Below are 17,701 nucleotides of genomic sequence, written 5' to 3'. Positions count from 1 at the left end.
GTGCGCTGTGATAATTGTTTAGCAAATTTGCATGTGAAAAACCGTAAAATGAAACCAAAATTGGTTTGCAGCCTTGCAGGACTGGGATATGTATTTCTACTATAAAAGACTGGTCAAAACACATGGCCGCCATCAATCAAAGAATTTGGCAAAGGGCGGGACATAACTCACTAACGGTTTGTCCAATCGTCATAAAAATTGTAACGTATCTTCAGTCCGACTTTATATATATATAGTCAGGTGGCGAGCAATAACCAGGATCTTAAGTGTCATATTGATTGGTGCATGTGGGCATGGCTTATTTAACATTTTATGCCTTATCTCAAGTTACTGGGGGCTGAAACAAGCTAGAAACATGAAAATTGTCAGCATAATTGATACTTATACTTCCCATAAAATATGATGCCATTTGGCCTGATGGTGGATAACTTAGGCCAAAATTTTGAAAGGCCACGCCCCTCACACAGTAAGTCCGATTGACTTGATATTTCTCACACCAGTCCAGCTCAATGTGCTCTACAAAAAAGCCTTCTGCCATGATTGTTTATTGCTAATTTGCATAATGTGAAAAACAGTCTAATGAATAGAACTTTGTAGATTTTCATTCTATCAACACCAAAATTGTTATAGAGCTTTGCGGGCCTGAGATGCACATTTCTACTATAAGGGACTGTTCGTTATTTATTTAAGGGGCCACCGGAGGAGTTTTGGGATCTTTAATCAAAATAGACTTGACCCTCCCCTTGCCAGTGATAATTTTTCTATGACCCTACAAAATTATTTGAAAAAGAGGCATGACCCTCCCCAAGAATTTATCTATGCCTTATGTACTGGTTTGCACTTGGCTAAGATGTACATATGCCCTTTTTTTACAGCCATGAAATACATGAGTTAACCTCTGCTTTCTCATCTTACGCATTACACTCCTCTGTTATGGTGTGGTGGCCATTTCAGTAGATTTACTCACTAACATTGTTGTGGAAACACAATAAGCATGGAAACTAAATGCACACTTCCTGCATTATTGCATTACTTCAAATACTAAGTTAGTCCTCTAGTAAAGTAGTATTCACATGAAATAAAACAATAAAACATTGAGACCATTTAGCAAGGCACACTGGGTAACATTCAACACACAAACTGGTTGCTATGGACTGTACATGTGTGTACTCGTCACTAGGTTTCCTCGTCATTGTATATTTTAGAATATAGGTAAAGCTGCCGAAGCTGAACATTATATTCCAAAACATATCCAAAACATATATGTTTATTTTTAATGCACATTTTAAATTACATTGTAACAATTTAACAATTCGCCTTTATGAAATCCAATCGCGGCACGACGGTGGCGGGATACCCCAACACCTAAATTTAACTAAAATGTAACAGTGAACAATCAGTGTTCGACTGTTATGCCTCTCCAAACACAGAAACAAAGCGCAATCACACCATAAAACATTAAGACACGTAAGAAAAAAGATCCGTATTTTGCTGTAATCCAATGACACGGAAAAAAAAGTAATCCACAGCGATCAGTAGATCCACAAAAAGGGTCATGGTCTACATGAGCGTCAGATTCACCAGCCAGCTCCAAACAGGTGAATGAGGCCTCTCCAATAAACAATAAATGTATAAAAGTTTAAATCTACATAAAACCCACAATCAATTAGTAAGCTGACATCAAATGTATATACATGGCATTTAGGAAACCTTTATTGCAATGTTGGCACGGTAAGATGTCCAGAGTAGTGCAACAGTAATTTTTGTAATTTTTTTTACTAAAGCAGCATATGAAATCAGATGTATTACCTACCACCATTTAGTTGTTTTGTCAATATCTGGTCATGCCAGACTTAATTATTCCACTAATTTTTTAAACAATGCAATTATCCGTTTCAGCCACCAGGGGGGCAGCGCCCTCAGCCAACTAATAGGTCAGACGACCCATCTGGTAGCGAAGGAGGGCCGGAACTGAGAGCTACATGGAAAAATATGCACCAAACAAGCCATTTTGAAACGACGACATGAACTGTACCTACCAAGTTTTGTCAAAATCCAATTAAGGAGGATGAAATGATTGAAATGCTGTATCTATTATAGTTATGAAACAGGTGTGTGCTTGGTTTCACCACTTTTTCTATACAGTATTAAACCATCTGAAGTGACTTAGCTCAGCTTTGTGTAGCCCGAAACCCGCAAAATGCTGCTTGCAGCTTTGAATTTGGCCATATGGTTGCTTCCTTCTGTACTGGGGAATGCTCCACAACTAAATGTATAGTGGTGTTGAATGCAGTATTGTTGACCCCTCCCCTGGTCAGCCCCCTGATAAAGGTTAGTGCTCCTTTGTTCTCTCTCTGCTTCCTGATATGTCCTTGCTGTGGTTGTGGCTGAGGTTTGTTGCTCCAGGTATGTGAAAAAACACTTTTATGCACATGTTGTTTGAAGCACTTTCAGGAAACCCTTTTTGCCTCGCCTGCCTTGTGACTAGTGAATTTGTTCCATAATGCCCCATCTCAGAGGTAGTGAGTAGGTTCAGGTTTTAAATATATTTTAATACAGCTTGAGCCTGGCTAAATGTACTCCCCCTCCCCACCTCATTTCCAGGTTCCCCCTGCTTGTAGAGCACTGCTGTTTTGTGCTTGATTTGCCCTTGCTTGAGTTTCTAGAGTCTGGTTTCTAGTGGTCTCTGCTTGGTTTATTTAGGTTACTTTGGACTGAATTTTTATATATATTATGTATTTTTATATATATATATATATAGATATGATGCATTATTACTTATTAAACTATCCAGGATTATATTGTAGAGTTGAAAGCTCTACCTTGAACAGAAGTTAAGTAAATGTAAGTACATTGTGCTGATAATGCCTCTCTTTGACTCTTCACTTTAAGTAGCCCACTATTAATAAGTTAATAGTTTTACTTCAGAAAAAAAATGTTTTGCAAAAAGTGAGCTCCCGTAGTGTACTGCTGTATTTATCCTTTTAAAAATACTAACCAGAGACATATTTGCTCAGCTGGGACGAGAAACATTGTGGATTCCGAAAATGTCAAAAATTTAAAAGTTAGTGCCGGTTCAGATATTAAGCAGCATCTGATCCGCTGTGGAGATGCCACTGTAAAGGGCCAAGATGGCGCTGCTGCTGTGACCTTAGCAGAAAAGCAACAGGCTCATGAAATCGCCGGCAGATAATGGTAAAATATTTGCAACACTAGAGAAAATATTGACTGAGCTACAAGGTCTGAAGGAAATTTGCCGCTTCATCGTTTTCAATGGAGTCAAAACTCTCCAGCCTGATCCCCAGATTGGACGAAGTTGAGAGTTGCATCGAAAGTTTTGAGGCGGCCAAGAAGGAAAGACGGGAAAATCCTGCCAGTTTTGGCAATCCTGCTTAAGTTTTTGGGTGGGTTGATTCGGGAATTGCTGGAGAATGACGGAGAAATTGAGATTGAGCGTGCACATAGAAACGGCAGCCCCAGGCAGGAGGCAGACCCAGGACAAATTCTGGCGAGATCCGTAAGGGGAACTATGCAGCGTTTGTTTTAGCTTAATTTACCTTAACTGAACAGCTTTGGAGTCATTGGAATGGTTATATGACTTTTTTTGAGTTGAATGGTAGTCGTCTCACTCCCCCCTAGCACCTGTGAGCGGAAAAACCACCCTTGCAACTTTCGGCTGGCGAGATGCTGGCAAGACGTCAGGAATTATCGCGTGATATCAGGTCTCGCGATGTAACGAATTGCACAGCACACATACGCCCATTCAGGAACAACAAGGTAGCGATGGAGTAACCAGGGTTATCTGACCCATGTTCAACCCTTCATTTGTCAATTCAAACCAAGCCAGTTAACACGGGTTATTCCCTGTTCATGACAATTCAGATACGACCTGCATACTGTACAATTCCTCATTGTACAGTACACTCTCGATTACATTCTAAAGCAAAATAAATAACCAACAACACCATCAAACACTAAACACATTCATTTTGTGGAGACAGACGTTCTTATAGTTTTATTCTCCTCCTAGTGGGCGGCTGTGGCTCAGGTAATAGAGCGTCCGTCTCCCAATCGGAAGGTCGCTGGTTCGATCCTTGGATTCTACGTGTCCATGGGCAAGACACAGAATCTTGAATTGCTCCCGATGCTGAATATGGATGAATGTTTATCTGATGGCAGCCTCTGCCACCAAGGTAGGCATGTGTGTGTAAATGGTGCCTGTAGTGTGTGTGTAAACTACTTTGAGTAGTCGTTAAGACTAGAAAAAAGCTATACATGTGCCATTTATTCTTCATTGCATTTATTTTAGGAGGAAGGGATAACATTTTCTTTTCTTTTTTTTTGGGGGGGGGGCTTCTTTCCCTTTCTTTCAGAGTGGAGACAGTGGATAGACACGAAAGGTGGTAGAGAGACGGGGGATGACACGCAGCAAAGAGCAGCAGGCTGGACCCAAACCAGGGCCGCTGCAAAGGCATCAGCCCACATGGGGCGCACGCTCTTACTGGGTGAGCTAGAGGTCGCCCCGGGAGAACATTTTCTGTTTGTTTGATAATATTAAAAGTAAACTCAAGACCATTGGTGTACCTTCATCACTCACTCAGTGACTCACTCAGTGACAGACTTGCTCAGACAGGCTAGCCCCCCGCTTTGCCGCAGTCCAACCAAATACTACCAGGAAGTACTGACCTGACCAAGTTGAGCATCATGGTCTCAATGCTGGCCTGTCCCAGGTGCTCAGAGCTGCCCTCTGTGTGGTTATCTAACAGATTCTTCATGATGGCTATGGTCTGCTCCACAAACTGGGTGTTATTGTCATTAATAGGAACCTGCAAAGAGGAGAAACAATGAGTACATTTCAGATCGAAACATAACTGGGATTTTAAGCTATATCAAACTAATACAAAAAACTGACCATGGAAAGAATAAGAAATTGTGCAGATTTGGAAAGCTGAATATGCAAGCCATGAAATGATGAGGGGAAGATGCCAAATATGGCCCAAGAAACCACAGATTCATAACAGTCTTAGAAAGCCTAATTCATACATGGATTACTATTTTTTTTATTGCTCCAACAATGTATCAATACAGACAGATTTGGGATGAGGTTAATATTTGCACACCAACAATGTCTTAAATGTACAACAGTCATCAATTACATTTCTTTTTTTACTAATCTAGTAAAAGCCAAACTGTGAGGCATGTGCATAAGACTGACATGACAGTGGTCATTCACATGAAAGAGTCTTTATGACTGTTGTCTTTAAATGTCATTAGGTAAATTGACACTTTTAATGCAAAGTTGACATTGTTTGAGATGTTTGTGTTATGACAACTTGACATTAAACTAGACAACATAACCTATCATAAATATTTCATAGCAGGAATGATCAGTCCCTCCAGGATTTCACTCCCTTTTTTGAGCTTGTTACCTAATTTCGCGGGAGCTTTTGTAAATAATTTCGATAAAAGTTGCGATGTCTTTTGTATGTTTGTTGCAATGAAGTTGCAGGATACAGTGAAAATTGAGATTTTTTTTTTATAGTTCTTTAAAAATAAAAAGGAAAATTGTTTTGGGAAGAATGAAACTACTCTGGTCTGAGATTTCCGAGTAACCTTAACAAAAAGGCTCAGGATGCTGCAAATGTTGGTATAATATGAAAATGGCTGGTGGATTTAAAGGTGCCCTGCCATACAAAACCGGTTTTACTTGCATTTTTTGAAATGTTAGGTCCATATGTGTTTGTGTTATGTTGTGAATGTGAAAATAAACCGCTACCTCCTTTGTCAGCTGAATATTAATGAGAACTGGAAGAAATCAAGTTGAGTCTTCCTGTAGGCTTTCTATACCACGCTAGAATGGCTTGAAACAAGGTAAACGAGATTTTTTGCACAAAAAATGTTACAGAGTCCATGGTAGAATTTCAGACATTACCACAAAGTAATGAAATACGTGTGGCAGGGCACCTTTAAGACAAAAAATAATAATTTATTGAATGAATCAAATTTGATTGTGTCAGTGGCTGGTTGATCTTTACATTGTTAGTTCATTTCCTAACCTGGCCTGGGACACACATTCATACGGTTTGATGAAGTACTGTATTTAACTTATCATTGCACTTACAATAACGAGCGCAGCTGTCCTCAATTTAGGTCATCGTGTTGTCTCATCTCCGGTTTTTCCTGCATCCACCGTGTGTGTTGTTTGTGTGTGTGTATCTGTGTGTGTGCGTTTGTGTGCTTGTGTGTGTGTGTGTGTACAAGCGTCAGTCGCGGGGGGAACGGAGCAGCAGCCCCACCCGCTGCAGAGAGCCGACAGCCAGGATTGAAACGACAGCAACTTCAGCGACTTTTAAATTGTTACAGTCTACATTGATGTTAAAATGTATACAGGTTGGCAGGACGGTCTGAAACGGTCTTTCGCTGTACATTTTGTTGGTAAATGTGAAATGTTCAAGTCTCGTCTTCATATCACAAACAAGAAAATTATCAATCTGTTCTCACTCCCGCTTGGTCATTGGCTCTCAGAGTGCACGTGGGACTGCTGTGATTGGTTGAAGTCCCGGGAAACTTCAGGTTTTTGGTCGCATTTGCGGAAAAGTTGCAGTGATTGGTCAAAATTGCGAGTCGCACCAAATTCGCGGTGATTGGTTGGATTTGCATGAATTGGCGCGATCGTGACATCGCGAAATTCTGGAGGGACTGAATAATAGAAGAAAGGAACTATTTAGCTATATGTGTTAACATAACATTAAACTGTCAAATGGTTGGTTTTGACACTGGCTGTAATGACTCATGAGACCATTATAATTGTGTCATGAATAATTCCCTTGACCGCAAGTAAAGTGAAATGATTTTGACTTTTCATTAAGATCTCATACATGTTATAAGACCAGTTTGACGACAGGGAATACAGTGCAGGGGTGATTTACGGAGTTTTGGACAGATAGCTTTATTTGTTGCTAAAGTAACCGCTAACTGCTGCTAACTGTAGTTAGCTGTCGTTAGCAAGTTAGTTAGGTTTGCTGTACAGCTGTTCTATTAGCTGACTCAGCCCCGGTTTGCTAAGAGCTAGTCTTGCTTTGCAAGACCTTCCTCCACAATGCGCAAAAGAGCGTCTGGCTAGTCCACACAGCATTCCGGGATTTCAGATTCAAGATCAAAATAGCCAATTTGGCTCTCTTTCTCTTCATTCTTCTCCTCCTCCTCCTCCTCCTCAGCACCTGCTCATTAATTGTTATGGATACCATAACACAAACATTTTGAAATAAAAGCAAAAATGCTTACTTCCTCCATAACCTCCCCAACTTTAGTGCAACAGTGTGCTGTGTCTGATGTCATTGTTATTGTTCTTTTGCGCATGCGGGTCAGTTCGAAACTGCAAACAGTTCACACTGGAATCTGATATAGGCCACATTTTAAAAGGTAATGCGAACAGCCAAACAAAAAATTGGATCTGAGCAAAAAATCTGAATTAAGCATTAAGACTTGCAGTGTGAACATAGCCTTAGTCATGTTTGGCCTCCTCTGTCATTCTTGGAGGCTGCGTTTGGTCCCGGTCCGGCAACTCCAACCCTGTTCACTAGGAGCTCCCAGTTCCCCCTGAGAGAACTAAAATGCTAGCATGATGGCGGTTGAAAATAACACATTCATTGCTATTGGCTATTATAAATGCCAATCAATATCCACGACACGACAAGTCCCTCCCTAGCTTCCTGTTTTTACAGAAAACCCAATCAAATAGCACTCTGAAGTCGGAAAGGACCAAACACAGCCTCCAAAACAGAGGAGGCCAGTTTGATGACAGGGAATACAGTACCCAGAGGTGGTTTTCTTTCCGGGTTTGGCTCCTGGCACTCAAGTTGTCTAGTTTAATGTCAAATTGTCATAACACAGACTTTGCTGTTTTGGTTCATTTTTTATTTGTCATAACACAAACGATGCCAACTTTGCATTTCAAGTAATTTACCAAATTACACTTAATGACAACAAACATCTATAAAGAGCCCTTCATGTTGAACGGTTGCATGTGACCTGCAGACAAGATGGCTGCATAACGCGGTTGCTCTTGCCCTCTCCCCCCAACTTACATATTATCCATCCACCTCACATTGTTAACTTAACAACTCTTTGCCCCGAGTCTCCGTAAGCCCTGTGTATACGATGGCTGAAGGTTTGAGAAGCAAAACAGGGTTTGACCCTCTGAAAGACGACGAAAAGCTTGAGTCATTAAAGCTAGTTGTATCATCCATGCTAGCTACCGCGATGAAAGAGCAGCAAAGCTTTATTGAGAAACAATTTGCGAAGTTTGAAGAACGGCTGGACAACATAAAAACAGAGGTAACGACGAACTCAAATGAAATTAAGAAGCTGAAAATGGACCACAAAGGGCTCTCCACTCAGCTGGCTAAATCCGAGCAGTCTTTCCAAACAAAATGATGCAAACTCGAAGCAAACATCGCAGAGCTAGAGGACAGGTCCCATAGGGATAATATTCGCATTATCAACCTGCCAGAAAAGTTTGAAAACGGCGATGCAGCAGACTTTGTTTCATCTTCGCTCACTAAATGGTTCCCTGCTCTCAACGGTGGGAAGATGGAGGTGATGCGGGCTCATCGTATAGGTCCAGAGCGCAACACTGGATCCCGCACCCTGATCTGCAAGATGCTACGTTACACACACCGGGACCGCACTGCATCTTGAAGGCAGCCAGAGGCTCTCGGATAGAAGTCAGCGGCAAAGAGATCCGACTACAGTAACTACACCATCAAACGGCACCGCTCATTTTCCCAAGCGATGGAGACAGCAAGGAAACTGTTTCATTCCGTTCCTGATTTACCGGCTAAACTAAAGCTGTTCCGCGGGTCAGAAGTGCACCTCTTTTAGACCCAGGCAGAGGTTGAGGACTTCCTTGGCGCGCAAACCTGGTATTCAGAACTACTAACATGGGATCTCTAGATAAGTAAAGTATTATCCCGTACAGCCATAACACACCTCAGTGCATACTTAAGGTAACTGTAACTCTATAAGATACCTGACAAAATGAGGGATGCTGTTTTTTGTTTGTTCATTATAAAACTTGCTTTACGTGATTAAACTTCCAAGAGGCTCTGATATGGATTAATAATTACAGATATGTAGTTGAGTTTCATATCTTTTTTTTTTTTTGGTAAATAATCTCAATAACTAACTTTGATGGATAATTCTCATTTTGTACTGTGGCCGATCTCTGCTGTTTTTCTTTTTATTACACTTGACTGGTTATACAGAATAATGTTCAAGGGGTGGGATTTGGAATGGTGTGATAGCCGGCTTTCTCAGTTCAGGTGCCCAAATAGTGTGTGTTTTGTTTGTGGCTACTGCCACCTTGTTATATGTTATAATGTTCGATGAGAGTTCGTATATTTCCTTCTTCTTTTCCTTCTTTCTTTTCTTTTTTTTTTTGGCGACATGGGGTTGAATATTTGGATCTCCACATTTGTGACTATAATGTATATGCAGGAACACAAAACTTTACCCAGCCTTGTCTGTAATAATGACTATACTACACCTTTTTTAATGACATAAATCAGGGCTTAAAGTAAAAAAAAATCCGGAGCCTGAAACTTTTTTGGAGGGGAGGGGGGGTGGGGGGGGGGTAAAAGTCCTTACATCACAATCACAACTTTGCATTTAGCTTTTCATAAACTCTGGGACAAGGCTGTTATGTTTAAATAACTCAGGCATGAAAATGGGTCAAGGATGAAAAAGGTGAGATGGATATTACCCCTCTAGGGGGTAAGAAAATTTTAAATATTCCATATTTTAAAGCATCAATCTGATGCATTTTGAGATGCATTTTTTGCCAACAGTGTAATATTTCAATATGCACTCATTAAAGTTAATTTGACTGGCAAAACAGTTTAAGTCCTTCTGACATTACACAATAATAAAAGTCATAATTTTTTTAAACTAAAAAGTTTTGGATACATTTTTACTTCTTCCAACCATATGTTAAATTAAGAGTCAATGTGGATTTACATATCGCAATAATATCATAATCCTACAATGAATCATTGTGAAAACTAAACTTTACTACTTTGGCCAGGTTCTCATCAAAAAACTGAATTAGCTAGTACATTTATGATTTTGTCCATGTTGGTTTATTTACATTTATTAAAAACGTCGCATTGTTTATCTTTTCATATAGCTAGACGTCTAAACTCTGGGACAAGGCCATTATTTAAATACCTGCCATGCTGATTCCAAACAGACAGCTTTGTCAAGGCAGTTTGGGCTTCAGATAGCTACAGTGAACATGCACACACGTATTGTTGGTATCACGGTCGGTCAGTAAAGGAACAGTCGCAGTCGCAACGGTAGCCGTCGTTGCCGGTAACGTACTCGTATGACAGAGTGCACGGACCGAAGCTTTGGGACTAGCATCTAATGACTAGCAAGCACTTTCTTACCGCTGCTCTGTACAGCATCTTTCTTGGACATGCGCAATTTGAGGCACCAAGTGCTAAACGACTTCCCGTCTCCACCCTTTTCCTCTTGTCCTCTATTCATGCCCAGCACCATTTGTTTTTAACTCCTTTCTTATCTAAAGCTGTATGCTCCAAGTTTGACAAACTTTGCATCCATTTTTTAACCCGCGTTACCACACCGCAGTCTTGCTTTTCGGCAAAGACCCGCCCTATTTTGTATCGGTTTGGCTAGAACTCGTTTCATTGGTAGGTGGAAGTTCGATGATTGGTTAAACCCAGCGCATCAAAAACAAATCCCATGTGGACTTTTTAATTTATTTATTTTTCAAAAATATTCATATGCCAGAAATCCGGCACCAGGCCCGATTACTTTCAACCCTGCGTTAGAGCTGCGTTCCTCTTATATGATTGGTATGTGAAATCAACTGACACGAAAATATTAAAACCGCATGCATTTTTTTTCTTTTTTTTTTCCTCACGGCCGCACGCCGGAGATCCGACACGGTGCAGGAATACTTTAAGTCCTGCCTTTGATAGGCTAGAATGGAAATACCTGTGGATGGTTCTACAGCGCTTTAAATTGGGTTCAACTTTTATTAATTTAACTAAACTACTATACAATAACGCATCTGCAATGATAAACACGAACGGCATCATAAACAAGTAAAATTTATCACGCTCTTGCCGACAGGGATGCCCGTTAAGCCCTTTTCTTTTTATTTTGTCATTAGAGCCCCTCGCACAGAAAATTCGTCAACACCCGATTATTTCCCCCATACCTTTTAACAACACCACACACTCCATATCGCTGTATGCTGATGATATATTATTATATTTTGATAGAGCAGCCATAGCATTACGGCATATTTTGGATATCTATATATCTATCTGGTTATAAAAAATCAATTGGACCAAATCGGCGCTTCTCCCTTTAAACTCTAAATTGAACCTCACAACATCCCAGTGGTCAAACAATTTAAATACTTGGGGGTGGACATTTTTCCTTCATTAGCTAATATTTAGCTATATTTTCAGGGCATCTATAATAAAATTGAGCATCCCCACACAGACCGGAGGATCTGATTTACTCCGCTGTCCCTTTGGAAACGAGCTAAGCTGCGTCTTGGTCCCATAATGAGTTTCCTCTTATCAACATGGGTTATTGCTGAGAAGGAATCTAAGAGTACATGTAAATGGCACCTGAATAGTCCACTCTTCAACAACTATTCCCTACTCACTGGGGGGGGTCTCATTCTCATCCCCAGAATGGAGCTCTAGAGGTATATATGTTTTAGCTGATGTATATAACGAGAACGGGCTTCGTGACTTTACTGATCTGAGACTGTCTTACCAATTGCCTGGAACATCTTTATTTTTGTACTTTCAACTACGATCATCTATGAAAGCATATGGAGTACCATGGAGTTCTCCTCTTACAACCCACCATTTGCACTCCATTCTGTACAACAGAGGCCGAGAAAGAGGTTTGGTCTCCCGAATATATTCACTTATCCGGGATGCCTCTTATAAAACCCTCTCTATCTTACACGTATGGTCTAGCGATCTGGAAGACTACATCGGAGGTGATTCATTGGACTGGGAAAAGATTTTTTCCTCGACTGTCTTTGCTTCTAAAAACCCAGACCATCAAGAGATCCATTTCAATTATATCCACAGGACCTACCTCACTCCTAGGAGAAACTTTCTCATGAAACGTTTAACATCTCCAATATGCACCCTGTGCTCAGATGGACTTATAGGCTCATACATGCTTATCTATTGGGAATGCAAGGACGTGAGGCTTTTTTGGGGTGAGGTCTGTGCTACTTTATCTAATGCACTGGATGTCACTGTACCATGTTCTCCCACTGTGCTACTCTTGAATGATACCTCCCCACTAAAGATGACATATATGGTTGCAATATGCCTGTACTGTTGTCTGAATGCTGTACTTTGTTGTTCACAAAAAAATAACAGCCCTTCATGTTTATGCACATTTCTCAAATAAAGAGTTACCATTTGAAGTATTGTTATATTATTACAAGCACTACCATAGTTTCACTCACCGGTCCCTGGGTGTCAAAGAACTTGCCAATGCTGTTCCTCAGCTTGTTAAAGAGCATTGGGTATAGGGCGGGGCTGAGCTCCAGCCCCAGCAGGTCTTTCACATTTGTGCGAACATGGAGGCCGACCCTGTCGTGACCACACACCAGCAGGGCCAGCAGCCGGTCCAGGAAGCGGCTGACGGGTGTCTCGCTGGAGGCTGATGAGGAGCAGGAGGATGCTGAGGCCACAGGGTTGGACACATCACAGGGGCCCATGGAGATCATGGAGTGTTTGCGCTCGCTCATGGGGCCCATAGGTGGGCTGTAGGTCGCTAAGCAGGGGGTGCTGCGCTGCTGGAGACAAACACCACCCAGAGCACACAGGAAGCCTGTCATGTTGATCCACTCCTGCTGTGGGGGGGACACAGAGACACTGAACTGCAGGAGCACAACACCAGAGAGGCTACATCTGTGAATGTATTATTCTACAGTTTCTCTATGTCCACAATTCATAGGTACACAATTTAATCCCACCTAAAGATCAATTAAAAATGTGGGAGTCTTTTAGGAACTTGAGACAACTTTAAACCTGGCTTGTCACCGACCCGATGCAGGACTCTCGGCAAGGTATAATGTCTCAGAAGTATGAAGCTACGTATACTTTAGTGTCCGATGTGAAGCAATTGTGGCAAACGGCCATCTCCTTTCAATTTCTGTGGTTCAATGTCACAGGAGTTGACAGAAATTTATGCTGTCACCTTTTTTAGGTAGTAATATATTATAGCCGAAGACTCAAACTGAAAGTTCTATAACCTGGCAATATAGTTTAAGTTTAGCTTTTCTCAAAGGTTTTAGTTTTTATTTAGTTTCATTGCTTATTTTCATTTTCTGTTTACTATAATAACCCTAGTTTAAGCTAGTTACTAGCTAACGGTAGGCTAACGTTGCCTCAAACAGGTTATAATAATAAGAGGCGACACTTCATTGGGTTGCCAATACAACATCTCAAGTGTTTGCATTAATGACGGCTAGCATCTGAATAACAACATTTTTATATCTAAACATTGTCCATCAACTTGAATTTGAGCAGCAAGCATTGCAGATGTAACTTTAAATAACGTAAAGAGTCCACTTCCCCTATTATCGCGTTAACTCATTAATTAATTAATTAACGCCGACAATTATTTTATCGCGCATTAACGCAGTTTTTATTATTTCTTTTATTATTGTAAAAGTCTGTTGCTCACAGGCTTTTATTTTGTAAAAGTCTGTGCTGACTGCTGCCACGCTTACAGGAACCAGAAAAGAAAAGAATTGGCGGATAAACAAACATGGAGAAGGGTACAGAACTTTAAAAATTTTTAAAAGTTCTTCCAGACGGCGCAGTCGACAGAACTCAACTCTCAGTTATTTGTAACCACTGCAAAGTCAAATTTTCTTATCACCGGAGTACTTCCAGTCTGAAATATCACCTAAATGAAATACACACAGTTGATACCAGCAAATCATTCAACGAAACAAACAGTGGCGCGAGGCTTCGGACTTTGCTACATTATGCAGCGTGTGGGAGAAGTATAGATAAACAAAGGCTAACAAATGCCATAGTGAAGTAGATAGCTACAGACTGCAGGCCGATTGGTGTTGTGGAGGACGTCGGTCTGAGACACATTCTGAGAATCGCAACAAATGACGGCAGGTATGAGATTCTCTCGCACCATCACAAGCAGAATACACGAGTTGTATGAAAAGGAGAGGACTGCAAAAGCGACAACTTTATAATGTGCACCCACTGTTACTCTCACTGGGGACTACTGGACATCACTGGGTAACCATAATTACCTTGGAGCTACGGTTTTAAGTTAGGAGAGTGGCTCAGGATTTTTTTCGGGCATATATATATTTATATATTTATTATATTTATATATATAACAAACAGGATAACATGAATTCCCTGGCAGTGGCAATAAGCTTTAATTTTGTATTTGCTTTGATTACATTGTTTAAGTTGAGATTTACACTAAATATTTTATTTATCTGCTACTGTATAAACAAAATGCTGATGTTAAGTGTTTGCAGAACAAATGTTATGGCACTTTGGTTCATATGGCAGAACATTTAAAATAAAATTGCGCTATACGCTACTTATCAATTCATTATTGGATTTTGCGTATAACAATGTGATTAATTGTGATTAATCAGGGAAATCATGTGATTAATCGAGATTAAAACTTTTAATCGTTGCCCAGCCCTAATTTAAACACAGAGCACAAATTCAACATTCCTCCAAGCTTCACCTAAATCAAATCCATGACTTTAAGATTTCACATTTAATCATTACTCCATCACTCAAAGGTACACAGAGAGATCCCATTTGTAACAAGCTTACCTGCCCATCATCTGCTTTGTTTTTGGGGAAGTTGAGAATCTGTTTGGTGACCTGGTCCCATTTAGCATATGTGTCCTCCCAAGCCTGAAGGTGGAAACAACGGACAATCAACTAGACATTAACAATATGGCAAAAACAGAGGTGACAGAAAACTGAGCAATGAATAATGATTACCTGACATCATACTTTTGGAAGTATATGGGTTTGAATTTGAATTACGGCAGTCAACTGATTAAAATATTTATTCACTAATTGGCGATTAATCCAGCGTGGCGAGGGGTGCACATAGCTGTGCTTTAAATGTAAACCCGCCTACACATGATCAGCGGTGAAACCGCGAGGTAGGGTGCAGAACATAGTGCGGACGCTTCAGAGGCAAAGCGCAGTGCAGGTATACGTCCTCATTGCTTGTGGCTACCTCAAATACAGTTGTTATCTCATTGGTTGCGCTTTGAAAGGTCAGCTACAAGGTCAAAGTTGAAATAATTTAACTTGTGGTGGCAATTTCGAGCAGAGCACCACGCTTAGGGCGGCGCTTCCTCTTAGTTGTCCCCACCGTTCTCCCCAAAGTAAAACAATGGCACAGCCAGCGCAGAGATCATCGTCCTTATGTGATCATATGTTGCCAGCTTGGAGCTAGACGTTTATAATGTGGTACACTTCAGTCCATGCCAGTCATCATAATAGAACTTGCGTAAATGACTTTGCGTTAACTCTTTTTACAAAGGGACACTTTCCATCCGACTGTGATCCCAAAGTCAATGCATCTGGAGAGCTCATTCAAGTTGTCTCTCATGTCAAATATCTCCGTAGTATCCTTGACTGCACCTTGTCTTGTCCTTCAAAATCAAGTGGAAAATGTAATGCAAATAAACAAAATAGAATCTGGCTAATTTTAGGTACATAAGAAGCTGCCTAACAACTACAGCACGCAAAAGGTACACATCTTAAGCCCAGTATCTTTGTGTACAAACAGGCTCTTAAAGATTGCAACATGCTTGACAGATATGACATCCTTAGTTGGAAAATAATTATTCTCTCTACTCTACTTTAATTAAATACACCTAAATGGCAGGGCTCCTCCACCACTCAACACTTTTATTAAGCAGAAAAATTCAAACACTGGCCAGGGCCCAACAGTCTCTGGCACTGAAAGTGCTAGGAACCTATTGTTTTTAGGGCTTTTAAACCATTAATCTAGCGATCATTTTTTTGATTAGTTGACTAATCTAACGATTAATTTTTCGATTAATCTAACGATACATTTTTCAATTAGCAATTATTTTCCCATTGCTCAATTATTAACAATTTACACAAAACAAATTTCAATAAGGTTCAAATCTCTATTTATAAAAATTGTTTAACACTGCACTGTTCAAGTAAAATGAATTTGTAGTGCAACCTGGAGCCAGATGTAGGCTCATTCAATCCAACCAAAAAATAAAGTCACTTTCAGGATGAATACAAAAATAAAAACTTAAAGTAAACAGAGCAAGTGCAAAAAGAGTAACCTGTATTTTATTATTTTAACAGTAGGTAAAATAATGAATAAGCACACCTGGGGTGAAGTTGGAAACCAGAATCAGCTTTAAATCCAGTCCTAATCTTGTCCTCACTAACACGGGCCCAATTATAGTAACTACATGAAAACTTCACGGTTGTTGCATGAAATGTCATTTGTGTTTAGCCTACATCATCATTTTCTATCATGTGAAATAAGAGGCCAAGCCTGGCCAAGGCTTAACAGTGTGCTCCTCAGCAGTCAGCTCCCCCTGCTGTTCATAAGGTGCCTCTGCACCCCTTTCGTTTCAGACCCTCCCACCAGCCTTTGGGCCACGCCTCCTCATTTACATTGACAGGTGTCAAGTCCAAACGAAAAGGCAATGTTAAATGGAAATTCAAAAGCCAAATATTAAATGAAAATTAAAAACCAATGTTAAATTAAAATTCAAAAGCCAAATATTAAATGAAAATTAAAAGCCAATGTTAAATTGAAATTCAAAAGCCAAATATTAAATGAAAATTAAAAGCCAATGTTAAATTGAAATTCAAAAGCCAAATATTAAATTCAAAAGCCAAAGCCAAATGGAAAATTAAAAAAAAAATAACAACATTTTTAATTTGATCTTGCTTTGTTTTCTCTTTGGACTTTGAATTTCTCTTTGGACTTTCAATTTGAATTATGAATAAATATTTACTCCATACTCTTGCGGGTCGCAACCACTCGCCATGCTCGTCCTTTCGTGCTGCTATCTCTGACTCACTCGACGGTCGACCTGACAGAAAACTGCATGTAGGAGGAGCTCGGCTAGATTCAGAGCTAAGGCGGGGCTACAGTTTAGGTGCCCCTAGAACCCGCGTATCCAACAGTAGTTCCACATTACATTAGTTCCACATTACATTAATTAATTTGCACGCAAGTTTTATTTATTTATTTATTTTATTTAGTGACGCATCGACGCAAATTATTTGTGTCGACGCATTTACGTAGTCGATGATGTCGACATAATCGATGAATTGTCCCAGCCCTAATTGTTTTTGTATTGGTTATTATGGCCCACTGAAAGTGCGAGGAATCTATTGTTTTTGAAATTATTATTATTATTATTATTATTAGGGCCGGAGCACGAAGGATTAATATTATTTTAATGCTGTGCATTTTTTTAGTGGCTTGGGATGTTCTGCAATGTCTAAGTTCGGTCGTGGCCAGCATGCTCCATAGTGCCCCCAAATGCACGCAAGGGTTTGGAAAACATTCCTTTGATGTTTACGAAATTTGATGGAGCATTGCTTTCATCTTGAGA

The 17,701-nt window shown here is 40.2% G+C and overlaps 1 protein-coding gene across 7 annotated transcripts in view; it reads right to left on the bottom strand.

The window, feature by feature from the left end:
* nf1a (neurofibromin 1a) overlaps nt 1-17,701 on the bottom strand; it is a 393,989-nt gene that overhangs the window by 220,874 nt on the left and 155,414 nt on the right. For 5 of the 7 annotated variants that reach the window (XM_039824923.1, XM_039824958.1, XM_039824907.1 and 2 more), the window contains exons 19-21: nt 14,898-14,981; nt 12,533-12,922; nt 4,687-4,826 (exon numbers count right to left, since the gene is read on the bottom strand). In XM_039824923.1, the coding sequence (XP_039680857.1) occupies nt 4,687-4,826; nt 12,533-12,922; nt 14,898-14,981 (614 nt within the window). The remainder of the gene's footprint in view (nt 1-4,686; nt 4,827-12,532; nt 12,923-14,897; nt 14,982-17,701) is intronic. The other 2 variants (XM_039824930.1, XM_039824915.1) reach the window with 1 other exon arrangement.

The sequence above is a fragment of the Perca fluviatilis genome, chromosome 2, assembly GCF_010015445.1.
Source record: "Perca fluviatilis chromosome 2, GENO_Pfluv_1.0, whole genome shotgun sequence".
Lineage (NCBI taxonomy): Eukaryota > Metazoa > Chordata > Actinopteri > Perciformes > Percidae > Perca > Perca fluviatilis.
This window is presented reverse-complemented; position numbering and strand designations above follow the sequence as displayed.